We start from the raw sequence: 12,976 nt of genomic DNA, 5'->3' as shown, positions 1-12,976 counted from the left end.
GAGCTTCCTGGCCTGGAGCTCTGTGGTCACAGGGTGTGTGCCAGATCTACTAACAGAGCTCCTGGGCAGGTGTGCTAGGAGGATGGGTGGATACTCTGAGAGCCAGGGACGTGGCTGGCATCCACGGAGCAGCGGCTGCCACCACGCTGCATCTGCCACGCCGCAGTGGGCCACCCTCCTGGGACGGGCCATTGTTGCACTTCTCACTTCAATGACAGCAAAGTGAGGCTCCCAGGGGAAGTGACCTGGGGTAAGCGCCTAACGCAGCTGGCAGCTGGGCGACAGGGTGGGCCCTCCCCCCCGCCATGTGCGCCTCCTCACCCACGACGTCCAGCTGGTAGGTGTGGTTGATGCTGCCGTACTTGTTCTCCACGATGCAGGTGTAGTTGCCCTTGTCGGAAGGCACCACCGAGTCCATGATGATGCTCCAGGTGGCGTAACGCACCTGCGGGGACAGGTCGAGGGCCCCATGTCTTCGCCACAGCCTGCAGGGCCACCTGAGCGGGACCGCTGTGTCTCTGCAGACTCCCAGACACTCCGGGCACCTGCCCAGGCCCAGGCCTCCACCCACACCATGCCCGTGTCCAGGAGGCGCTGTGGCTAGGAGTCGGCCCTGCTTGCCCTCGACGTCTCATTTCAAATCTGGCTTCCTCCAGCCCCTTCTCCAGTCTGAACTGCTCGCGGACATCTGCCCTCCTATCAGACGGGGTGACTGTCACGGGCAGCAACACTTCCTGACCATGTGAAGCTCGGTGTCCCGCACACAGAAAATGCTTTGCAAATATGTTTAAGATGTTTCCTGTTCTTTCTGACCCTCTCTGCTTTCTTATGTAAGATTAACGAGAAAAAGAAGCCACGGGAGATAAGACACGGGACTGTGAGGACGGGCGGAAACTCTAAAGAAGAGACTAAGATAAAGATGTTTTCCCTCCGAACATGGATAGGCAGAGGAAACAGGCAGCTCACACGCTGGGGAATGAACACTGCTTATGGGCACAGGGAAGCCCCGGCTTTATTACTGAGCACAGCAGTCCACAGCCGACAAGGAAGCACTCGCACTATCAAATTTGTCGGCAAAGGTGGCGTGAACTGTCCTCCTCGCCCTTTGCTATAGGAGGGTGAATTCAATCTTCCCCTTTTAAAAAGTAACTGGGGGCAACGTAGTGGCACAGCAGTAAAGCAGCTGGCCCATATGGGCAAGGTCCTGGGTCCTGGGGTGTGAGCGTGTCCCTCGGCACGGGTACGTGTCACCCGGGTCGGTAAGGGCACTGGACTCCCACATGGCTGACCGCAGTTCGGGTCCCGGACCTGGTGGCTTGGTTTCTCAATTTCTCTCTCTCTCTGTCTTTCTCATTCTGTCCCTCTCGGGTCAAATTGAAATAAATAAATAAATGGATAAATAAAGTTGAAGAAAATGATTCTTAAAAGTTAAGAAATTATATACAGCCATGAACACTTATCTTTCCAGTGAGGTGGCGGTGGGGGGCTCGTTCAAATACTTAAACTATAACAGCAAAGACTCATGCAATCGGGGAGCCAGAAACCTTATACGCAACGTGATCAACCGTGTCAAAATCACACAGGCAGAAAAGACTGGAAAGATTTTTTACTCTGATTTGCATGCTTTTGTGTTTGATTTAACTTTTTTGTGATAGGGTGTATGTGCTCGCTGGAGACAGGGAGAAGGAAGGTGAGAAATCAGGTGGGGAGGATGGCCGTGCGCAATCCCTTTCCTTCCATCCTGCTCTTGGGAGTTTGGGCATGCACATAGATGCTCCTGAGTGGGGGTCCGGCACCTTGACCACCACACCACCTGCTGACCCCATATTCGAAAGATTTTCAAAAGCATTAGCTTTATAGTTGAAAATGTTTAAAATAACTAACGGGATGTCAAGAGGGCTTTTAAGTTAGACTCTCCGAGTCCTCTCACTCTCCCACCTTGTAGCCTCCAATCCTGTGGTCAGGTTTGAACTCTTTGCCATTTTTCAACCAGCGCAGGGTGGGGTTGGGAGTTCCACTGGACGGGCATTTGAACTTCACGGTCTTGGCAGCTGGTACCGCGTGCAGTTTCTTTTCCATCTTTTCTGGGGAGGTCCAATATGGAGCTACGGCTGCCCGGGGAAAGCCAAGAGATCGAGGTAGGGGTGCTGGTCAGGCTCGGGGAGAAGGGCCCAGGCCAGGCCCACAGAGCACTGCCGCCCAGCATGGTGAGCAGCGCCCAGAACTTATCAGAACGCTGGGGGGCCGCCCAAGGGGCCCACACCCGGGTGCCCCCTTCTCTTCTTCCCTACCGCCCCTTGCACCCCGCTCCCGCCAGCCGGCGTAAGGTAGGAAACAGTGTCTCACGCATACGGTTTGGTTTGGTGTTATCTGTCTCTTTCTCCTCCGAAGAGGAGTCATCGTCGTCATCGTCGTCCTCCGAGGAAGGCAGAGCATCTACAGGAGAAGGAGAGGCGCTGAGGTCCCTCCAAGGTGCCTCTCGATGCCCACTGGGACCACGGCCACCTCACGCAGACACGCCTCCCCAAAGGGACCCAGTCCCACTGTCCCTTAGTGCTGGCCTCTCGCGGGACAGGAACGGCGTGCCTCTGTCTCGTCTGCTTCCCTCCTCGCCGATGCACTGGCCTCCCCTGCCCAGAGCCGTCAGGCTTCGTGCTGGGCACCTCCACTAGCACCAGCTGTCCCGTGCTCATCATGCCCATCCCCACCAGAGGCGCGCTCTCCTGGTACCACCAGATGCGCTGGTCTCTGGGTCTCATAACCAGCTGGCAGGGACCCCGTCCCTCTACGGACTGCCAACTCCCAGGTAAGGCAGTGGACCCAGCACACTGGGGCTGGAGCAAGTCCTGAAGTCAGGCCGGGTGGCTGCAGTCACTGTCCCAACATGTGTCTGCCAGGACCTGGGGACGACCCTTCTCGGCCAGCACGGGCGGAGAGCCTCTGCCAGGCCAGGGCCGCCCACCTGTCCCCAGTGAGAACCCGCCCTGTGTGGGTCTGAAGGGGAAGGCGAATCCTCAGTGAGGCTGAGGGACAGGTGTGAGCCGCAGCCTGGGGGAAACACAGTCTCAGCTCCGTATCCTTCAGTCCTCGTTTTCTAAGGTCACATCTGAAATGGCAGAGTCCCCAAGTCGCAGAGCTTTGGGGTCCCCTGCTGCCCTAACGCAGCTCCGCAGGCGGGAGGGCAGGCGTTGGCCATGAAGTCCTTGGCTCTGGTGCTGCCCCAGCTTCTCCCCACCATAGGCCCCTCTGAGGCTCTGATCGGAAGCTGAGTAGCTCAGGCCGCAAGGCCACCCAGTGTCCCCGACACCACTCCAAGCTCGGAAGCCCCAGACTCTGCCTGGAGCGCCCACCTGGTCACCCCAGAGCTAAGCCACGCGGCGGGCAGGGCGCATGTTAGTGGGCAGCAGGTGGGAAGCAGAGGGGGCAGATCACGGGAGGGGAGGAGGCTGCCTCCCCTGAAACTAGCAGACAGGGTGGAGGTGGGTCCGGAGAGGGCGGGCTTGGCTACCAACCTGAGACGTTGACGGAGAAGTAGGTGGTGTCGCTGCCCGAGGGGCTGCTGGTCACGCACGCGTAGAGGCCCGAGTCGGCGGGCGCGGCGTCCCGCACCTCCACCTCCTCCCCGGTGATGCGGGTGCGGTTGCCGTCCACCAGCTGGGCCCCGTCCCGCAGCCAGTTGATGCTCTGCACATCATCCCGCAGCCGACAGCGGAGCTGCAGCAGGTCACCGGGGTGCACCAGCAAGGACTCCACTTCCACAGGGGTGCCCCAGGGCTGGGCTGCAGCCACCCACGGGGCCCGGGAGAGGAGCCAAGGGCGGGAGAGGAAGAAAGGGGGGGAGAGGGGAGAGACAGGGATCACGCTGGCCACGCTGGGTTGTGGCTCCCCAGCTGCCTTCACCCCATCTCCTCACCCTCTCCCCCAGAAGTCAAAGGCAGAAAGAGGCAAGTTAGGAAGCAGCTGCGGCAGCATTAAGCGGGTCACATGTCACCCCAAGCCTAGGTGGGCCACCACCCCAGGGCCCCCTTTCCACACGCTTAGTGCTTGGCCAAGAATGGCCTCTTCTGAGAGGAATGCCCCGCTTCCTTCTGGCTGGATCAGGCTCACCCCCTGCCCTAGTAACAGACGAACGACCCTCCCCAATCCAGCAGCCTCTCCACTCCCCCAGCTGGGAGAAGTCAGCCCGACAGCCCGCTCGCCCGCTCTCCCGTGGCTCAGGGAGGTGGGGTCTGGCCCCACGGGCTCAGATGTATGTGGGGGGAGCCAGCCCACAGAGAGGTCAGCTCAGGGGAGCGACGAGCGGACAGGTGCCAGCCAGAGGACGTGGGCTTTGGCCTATATTAGGAACGGGGCCTGCAGCTGCTGTGACCGGCACTTGCTCTGGCAGCAGGAGCTGCTGCACACAAAGCCCCTTTCTCCTCGGCTCTCCCCCGGCCCTGTCACACAGCCGTGCCCCCTGTCCTGTCCTCTTTCCCCAGCAGCAACTCCTCGGTCACTACCAAGAAGGCCCGTCACCGGGACACACCTACAAGCCAGCCACCGGCCTGCTACCCACTCTGGACCACGAGGGGAGCACATGACTCCCCTGGGATGTTCTCACGCACCCTGGCATCTCCTCCGAGAAGGCGCTGGTGCCCCACAACCTCACCCCTGCCCTGCAGAAGTGAGAAGCCGCATTCTCACCACCTGTCCACCAGCAGAGGCTCCCGTGGAGCTGCGTGCAAGCCCTGATGTGCCAGGCACCATCCCGGTTGCTGCTGGCTCTGCCAGCCTGTCAGCCGCGGGCCCATTTCTCTTTGCCTGGCCCGCCCCACTCTCTCCAATTCTCAGCCTGGCTGGGGCTCCTCCTGAAGGCTCTCAACTCCCCCCGCACTTGCCACAACGAGGCAGACGCCTGTCTCAGCTGAGACCGAGTTCCTGAACTGAGGATTAGGATGTCTGGTCGGCCTCGCAGCCGCAGCACTCGAATACTGGGCATGTAAGTTAAGAGCTGCTCGGTAAACGATTGCTGGGGGCCAGGCAGTGCTGCGGTGGCAGACACCAGGCTCGGAGGCAGACTCACATGGGAAGGTTCTGGGTTCCCATCTGGGGACCTCTCCGAATCTGCTGGGCAAGTGTGTGCCCATGACCCAGATCTGGCTGGGGCTGGATTGCAGCCTGAGGCTTTGCTGGAGTGCTGTCTCTCTCCGCCTCGATCACTCATTTATGAGCCAAACTCTTTTTTTTTTTTTTTAAAGAATTTTTATAAAACTTTGTTTCAAAAATTTGACCAGGGAGGGACAGAATGAGAAAGAGAGAGAGGGGGAGAGAAAGTGAAAATGCGAGCACCAGGCCCAGGACTCGAACTGTGGTTGGCCACGCGGGAGTCCAGTACCCATAACCACCATACTACGTGCTGGCCCCAGAAAAACTTTTAAACAACCAAATAAATGCTTGCTGAGTAACTGATCCACGGCCTCCCTTTTTAAATCCACACACGCCCCTTAATGAGTGTCTTTCCCAAGAGCTCGACAGGTTTCCAGCAGAAACCCTACAGACGGCAGGCACCAGGGGCACGCGGTTAGGCCAACAGGCCAAGGCTGCGTCCACCGAGGGCTCTATCTCAGATCCAGGGTCATCAGAAATGGGGTGTGGCGATAAAAGGGCTCAGAAGCCACGAGGCCAGCACACGGTTATTACTGTGGATCCGGTTCGGCAGGAGACCACAGAGGTGAGCAGACCACACAAGTGATTAAAAATAAACTCTCTCAGGTCTTGGAAAAAGTTGTCCTTTCCATTTTTATTGGTCTGTGGTTTTACCAAACGAGGGTAGAAGAGAAGTAGTTTGGCCTTGACCGTTAAGGAAAACAGAAGACACTCCTATTGATCAAATCTCATTTCCCTCAAATGAACTCACTGATTAAATATTTTGCAGCTCATGATCTGTAGCGCTGGTCAGCAGTGACTCAAATTTTCAGTTGCCGGCACTCAGGGCCCATTTCGACAGCTCTCAGAGACGAAAGGGAGCTTCCAAAGACACAGACACGGCAAGTAAAATATCCAGGTAATTCTACAAAAGGAGTTGGCCCTGCTGAGCCGGGCTCTGGCTGATTCTGTAACTTCCTGCCATCCTGGCCAGGACGTGCAGACAGTCCCCCCCCCCCCCCTCTGCCTGGTCTAGAAAAGCCTCCAGAACCAGCTTCCCTCTCTCCCAATGCAATTGCTGAGGCCCCATTTCCCTTCTTTTTTTGAGAGAGATTCCTGCTATAAGACGTGTGCCCTCACCAGAGAAAGTGAGAAAATCACTCCTCAAGGGAGGGGGCCACTCCCCAAGGGAGGTGGGATTTTGGGCACACATGCACAAGTGCCCGGCGATGTGGGAGTCCACGACGTTAACCATTACACCATCTGCCGGTCCGTGTCCCCCAGTTCCCTTCTAACTGTGTCCAGGCTTGCTCCCTCCTTCCTTCCTGGCACCCTCTTGGCATCCTGGTCCCAAGCAGTGGTCACACTCATCCTGATGCTCCCAGGCCCTGCCCTCCTGGTGGAGATCCTGCTCCGCATATAGGATAAACTCACACGCTGGCTTGGCCTCCAAGGGCCCCCTGAAAGTTGCTCCCACCCCAAGTTAGGTCCTCTGCCCAGACTGCATGAAGCTCATTGCCACTGAGAAGCCAGGCCTGGTGGTGTGTGCCTAGAACCCCAGCTATGGGGGTGGAGCCGGGAGGGTTGAGAGTCCGAGGGCTGCCCGACCACATAGTGGGACCTGCTCTCAAAACCCAGCCGACCCCGATGTCCAGGAAGACCTCTGCTCACACTGGCATCTCTACACTCTGTGCGACAGTCACCTTGAACCGCACGGCTGCACGCAGTTACAGACTGTCTTGTATCACTCTCCCTTTCTATAGGTTTTGCCGTAAGGTGGTGCACTCTCCAGAGACATAGAGATGGACAGTGAGAAATCACCTCCCCAAGGGAGACGGCCACACCACCATCCCTTCTCCTCCATTCCCCTCTCCAGATTTTGGGCATGCACACGCGCCTGGTGTGATTTACAAGCCTCCAGGTCCGGGACTCAAACACTGAAGTCAGCCATGTGGGATCCAGCCACCTCAAGACCACTGGCTGGCCCTCACATACTGTAAAACCAGCCCACGTGATGGCTTTAGTACATTCAGGACTGATCAGCCATTACTACTCAGCAACTTCAGAATGTTTGGACCATTCCAAAGAGAAACTTGTGGCCCTCACAGCTACTCCCCATCTCCCAAACCCATTCTCTTATTATTATTACTTAATTCCATTTGTGATTCTTGTTGTTGTTGTTGTTATTATTATTCAACCTAACCAGATACAGAGAGAGAGAGAGAAAGGTAAATCGAGAAAGCAAGTTGCCAGGTCCGGGACTCAAACCACGGTCAGCCATGTGGGAATCCAGCACCTTTAACCACCATGCCACCTGCCGTCCCCCCAAACCCATTCTTGCTCTATGCAGCCAGGGATCTGCTTTCTGTCTCCGTAGATTTGCTCGGTGTGCAGATAAATATTTCTAGTTTTGCTGTAGGGCACATGTTGCTCACCAGAGAGAGACAGAGAGAGACAGAGAGAGGGAAAGTGAGAAATTACCCCTGGGGGGCAGATGGCCACAGCATAATCCCTTCTCCTCCATTCTCTTCTTGGGAATTTAGGCATGCACTCACCCCCACTCAGACTGTTCTAACTGTGAAGTCGGCCACGCGGGATCCAGCCGTCTAAACCACCACGTTACCAACTGGCCGGTGGATACGTATACATTCGTAAATTTGTTCATGCATTTCTTCATGGAGAGAGAGGCGTACAAGGGGACGGAGCAGGTGGAGGGGCCAACCCAGGGGACCCTGACACCATGACCTGCTGCTAGTCTGGGGCAGGCCGGGTCATGGGCACATGTGTGTGTATCCAGCACCCGGGGGTGGCCTCAGGACTTGAACTGGGGCTCCTTCCCATGTGGGTCCAGCCGCATCACTGCTGCACCACCTCCCGGTCTCTAACCTGAATGTTGTACTCAGTGGAACCATAAACGTCTTTTGCCTAATGTTCTTCTTCTTATTTTTTTTAAATCATTGTATTTAGCTTTATTTATTTATTTAAATTTGACCAGAGAGGGACAGAGAGAGAGAGGTAGAGAGAGAAGAGAAAGAGAGAAAGCAAGCCACCAGGTCCAGGACTCAAACTGCAGTCGGTCACGTGGGAGTCCAGTGTCCTTAACCACCATGCCACCTGCCAGCCCTGGCCTAATGTTCTGTTGTTTGTATAAACGTCACATCCCAGCCATCTGTTGATAGACATGTGGGTGGACATTCTTTTTTATTTTTAAAGGATTATTTATTTTATTTATGATTATGATTATGTTTTAATTTGCTAACATGCACTCACCAGACAGAGCGACTGAGAAAGCAAGCTGCCAGGTCCAGGACTTGAACCACAGCTGGCCATGTGGGAGTCCAGCACCTTAACCACCACGCCTCCTGCTGGCCCCCAGGGTGGCTATTCTTAACTGTCGAAGCCTCCCTGACATGCTCCTCCTAAGAACGGTCAAGCAACTTGGAGCAGAATCGCCTAGTCCAACGTTCCCCCGTGCTTACCAACGTCAGAAACGGGACATACTCAACAGGCCCCGCTGAATTTAGCATCCGGCAAGGCGGTTTTACAGGACCTGAAACCTGGCCTGGGGCTGCTGGGCCACAGTGGCCTTCTTCACGGCTAGCAGGGTCCCCGGGTGTGTCACGAATTTCCATTTACCAAGCAGGGATAACCGCTCTCTCCTCGGAGGTGTCGAAACGTAACCACGCATTTGTTTACTGGGTCCTGCCTTTGGTCCCTGCCCTGCAGAGCAGCCCTGCTCACCTGCCACCAAAACAAGGACGGACCTTCCCTTCTCTTGAGGTCTCTGCAGCGTCCCCACTGGCCCTCCTCTGGTCGAGGTCAGCGCCAGGGCTATCGTCGCTGGCGAGAGAAGAGCTAAGTGACACTGTCATTACTGAGCTGCTTGTTGCCAGCCACTGGCCACGGACATCCCCACTCTGGGAGAACCTGAGTAGCTGGCGTCCATGAATGCACAACAGGGGGGCGAAGGAGAAGGCTGGAGGACATCTGGTACTGGATTCCATGGTGACCTAGCCCGAGGCTGGCTGAGTCTGGCTGAGCCACACAACCGTGTCCCCGTTACGTGTTGAGGGGACACTGTGCAGGAGAGGCACACCGAGCATCAGTGCCAACAGAACAGTCACTGTCACCGGGAGGGAGCAGGTCAGTGAGGGCTTGATGGGGACAGCCTGAGGGGCTCAGGCCGCCCACACAGGAGAATGAGACTCTGCCGGGCTGCTGAGTGGAGCCCACGGCCCCCAGCCCCACGGCAGCCTCCCGGGAGGAGCAGACGGTGAAAAGCGTGCAGGCCGGATCAGAACCTTCTTTACTGAGAGTGAAGGCCTGTCTTGCTTCTCGGGGACCCGTCCTCCTCAGTGATCCTCAAGGGGGCAGCTAGAAGAAGCTGGTGTGGAGGGGACGTCTGGCTTAGAAACAGTTGATATTGTTTTTCATTTGTAGTTATAGTTTTGTTTCTAATGTAGAGCATGTGCACTCACCAGAGAGAGAAAAGAAAAAGAGAGAGTAAACACCCCTGGCGGGATGGCCACGCTGGAATTCCTTCTCCTCTCGTCTCTTGGGATTTGGAGCACATGCACTCGTGCATGGCGTTTTTTAAGTCGCTGGGTCTGGGACTCAAACCATGTAGCTGGCCACGTGGGATCCCTTGCCTTAACCCCCACACAGTTCATGCTAATGAGCCCTATTGAGTCCCTTGCCCTTCCTGCTCCCACCGATATGGTGCCTGCCATGCTCACCATGCCAACGGGTGTGGCAATGGCTGCGCAGGACGGGCCAGAAACCCCCACTCTGCAGCCGTTCTCCCCGGGGGTCTGTCAGTCTTGATTCAAAACCTGTGTCTTCTGCAGCCATGGCCACCGTGAAGGGTCGAGGGCCCGAGCCCACAGGACCTCGCCCTTACGAGAAGATGAGACTCCAGTTTCCGAAAACCCAAGGTGAGCAACTTTCCTCAAAATAGCTCTCATTAGGTGCCTCTGAGCGCCCTTCTTGCTGCGTAGCGAGAAATGGTGAAACGGAGGCAGAGAAGACTCAAGGCTGCCCTAAGCAGGGTGATAATGTTTCCACACTTCGGGGTCCATGAAACAGCTTACCCTGCAGTGTGAGACAGTGGGCTTAGGTCCCAACCTTATAAGCTGGTCAGGGCAGAGAGGTTCCCAGCAGGGCTTGGAGAAAAGCGTAGGGCAGGTAGGACAGGGGGCCAGACCCAGCGGCCCGGCCTGCTGGGACAGAAGGTTCTTGGTAGGAAACTAAGCCAGCAACAGCTTTGATTTGTAAGGTGGGGAACAGTAAACACCACCGTAAGGAGCCTTAGGAACAGGGTGAGCCAGTGGCAGGTGGTTAAGGCAGCTGAATGCCACATGGCTGATGGTGGTTCAAGTCCCAGACCTGACAGCTTTCTCACTTTCTCTCTCTCTGGTCAAATTCAAAATTAATAATAAATAAAATTAAATAAGTAATTCTGAAAGAAAGGAAGGAAGGAAGGAAGGAAGGAAGGAAGGAAGGAAGAAAGACAGACACCAAGCATGAGTGCCCAAAATCTTGAAAGAAGTGTAGAGGGGACTGTAACGTGGCCATCTCACCTGGGAGATGATTTCTCACTTTCCCTCTACTGTTTCTGTCTCCTCCTGCGAGCAGAAGTGCCCTAAGGTAAAAACCTCTAAAAGAAACACTTTTTGCTATAGGGTGTATGTGCTCACCAGAGCCAGAGCCAGAGACGGTGAGAGGGAAAGTGAGAAATCACCTCTTGGGGGCATGTCCACGCTATAATCCATTTTCCTCCATTCTCCTCCCAGGATCTTGGGCACAAAGTTGTCCCCATAAACAACAAAACCCCATTAATCCCCAAAACAGGCCTCTCTGCAGAGACTATGGATGCAGGCCACCCAAGCCACATGGACCAGCACAGCTAGGGGTGTGGGTCGAAACCCCACCTCAGCAGCGCTGGCCCGGTAACAGTCAGCTCGGTCTCAAAGTCAGCCACCTCCACGTGAAGCCAGTGAAGCTCAGCAGCCTGGGTCACAGCACTCTGCGTCTTCCCACCAGCCCTCACCCTGCACGACACGGGCGAAGGCTCACTGCAAAGCCTGTCACAGCCCATCCCGCTTCGTCCTCATCGCAACGCTGTGAGGCCGACACACAGTGACCCTGTGGGTGTGACGCGCATGCACTCATGAGTTAAACCATCTCATCAAGCGCCCTGACTCTGGAGTAGCTGCTTGACATTGCTACCCTCACTTCACAGAGGGGAAACGGAGGCACACAGGGGGCCAGCTTCTGTCCTGACAGCTACCTGGAAGGCAGGTGCAGGGCTGAGATGCCAACCCAGGAGGCCACCATCGTCCCTGGGTCCTCGCAGTGTGTGACCTCTGATGAGGGACGGGCCTTCGGGCCCAGCCACGACCCCTCCGTTCTTGCCTCATTCCCACGGCTCAGATCATAACCGCTCCGCTGCTCTAGAACTAACCACTGCGTTTAAAATTCTTTTTCTTCTTTACCCACCAGAGCACATGTAAACGTTGAGGGCAGAAGTCAGTTTTTTTCCTATCTTTTCTTTTTTTAAAAAATTTTTAAAATTTTGGGACCAGCAGTTAGCGTAATGGCTATGTTGCTGGACTCCCACATGGTAACCGTGGTTCGAGTCCTGGACCCAGTGGCTTAAACTCCCGCTGGGCACGTGTGCGTGCGTGCACAAGATCCCGAGAGGAGAATGGAGGAGAAGGGATTGCGGTGTGACCATCCCCCCTGGGGGGGTGATTTCTTGCTTTCTGTCTCTCTCTCTGTCTGGTGACCGCACGCGCACTATAGCAGAAACCTCTCAAAAAAAAAAATAAAAGGATCAAATAAAAGGAACCCCTGAATCTGATCACCCCGAGAACGACATCTTTTGCCTCCTCCCTGGGCCTAGGCCACTCACATCCTGCTTAGAATAAGCCGCGCTAGTTACTTTTACAGAGTTGGTTATTTCCGCCGATATTGCGAGGGGGGAGGTGAGCAACCTCCACAGGGTCCGTCTCCCCGTGACCCCGCTCCTCCAGCCCTCTGCACGCTGGACCCTAGGAGCGCACGCATGTGCCTAGCGCGTCTCAGGCCAGTGGTGCTGGGGACCGACCTCGGCCACCACGTGGCATCCGGCTCCTCCTGAACAGCGCGTGTCCACCGCACCGTGAAGCCTGTCCGAACTGAGCACTCTTCAGCAGCGGTGAGCAGGTACTGCCCCCAGGTGAGGGCAGGGGGTGGTGGGGGTGCTGCGAGCACTCAGATGGCAATAACCCCACTCTGGTTGTTCAGGCTCCTTCGCAACCTCACAAGGTGGAGGGCCTGTGACCTGTGCTTAGCTCAACTAAAGCAGAGGTTGACTGACTTCTGCAGTCACAGGGCAAGGGGCAGCGACGGCTCCAGGGCAGCGCGCTCCGCTCACCTTCACCCAGGGGCTCCAGCCCTCTGTGGACTGCAGGGCCCCTCCTCCAGCACCCTCCGATCACCAGTCAGACACCTACCCTCTCCATAAGCCCCTGGGCCTTGATTAGGCTCAAGCTGATGACCTCCGTGCCCCGCAGAGGGGATCACCTCCACCCCGGGGCGTCCTCCAGAGCCTTGCCCACTGCCTCCTGTGGGCTACGTCCTCCTCTTCCACAATCTGGAAGCTCTCGACCAACCCCTCTAACCCCTCTGCCCCACCTCTCCCACCTGGTTACCCTCCGGGGCCTCCTGAAATGCCTTCCCTCTGTCCCTCCACAGCAGCCATCTGTCATTCCCTGGACCGTTAACACCCACCTGCAAAGACCTGCCAACCGCACCTGGCACCCCTCTCCCTCTCCCCGGACTTGACAAAGTGCTGGTTCCTCCTGCTGCA

The 12,976-nt window shown here is 56.4% G+C and overlaps 1 protein-coding gene across 7 annotated transcripts in view; it reads right to left on the bottom strand.

Annotated features, from left to right (window-relative positions):
- FGFR1 (fibroblast growth factor receptor 1) overlaps nucleotides 1-12,976 on the bottom strand; it is a 44,301-nt gene that overhangs the window by 11,425 nt on the left and 19,900 nt on the right. For 2 of the 7 annotated variants that reach the window (XM_006170638.3, XM_027769145.1), the window contains 4 exons: nucleotides 3,513-3,779; nucleotides 2,347-2,436; nucleotides 1,939-2,111; nucleotides 322-445 (listed from right to left, as the gene is read on the bottom strand). In XM_006170638.3, coding sequence (XP_006170700.1) covers nucleotides 322-445; nucleotides 1,939-2,111; nucleotides 2,347-2,436; nucleotides 3,513-3,779 — 654 coding nt within the window. The remainder of the gene's footprint in view (nucleotides 1-321; nucleotides 446-1,938; nucleotides 2,112-2,346; nucleotides 2,437-3,512; nucleotides 3,780-12,976) is intronic. The other 5 variants (XM_014585071.2, XM_027769146.1, XM_014585073.2 and 2 more) reach the window with 3 other exon arrangements.

This window comes from Tupaia chinensis, unplaced genomic scaffold (genome assembly GCF_000334495.1).
Source record: "Tupaia chinensis unplaced genomic scaffold, TupChi_1.0 Scaffold148801_1, whole genome shotgun sequence".
Taxonomy (NCBI): domain Eukaryota; kingdom Metazoa; phylum Chordata; class Mammalia; order Scandentia; family Tupaiidae; genus Tupaia; species Tupaia belangeri.
The sequence above is the reverse complement of the archived record's forward strand: the minus strand, read 5'-3'. Positions and strand labels throughout refer to the sequence as shown.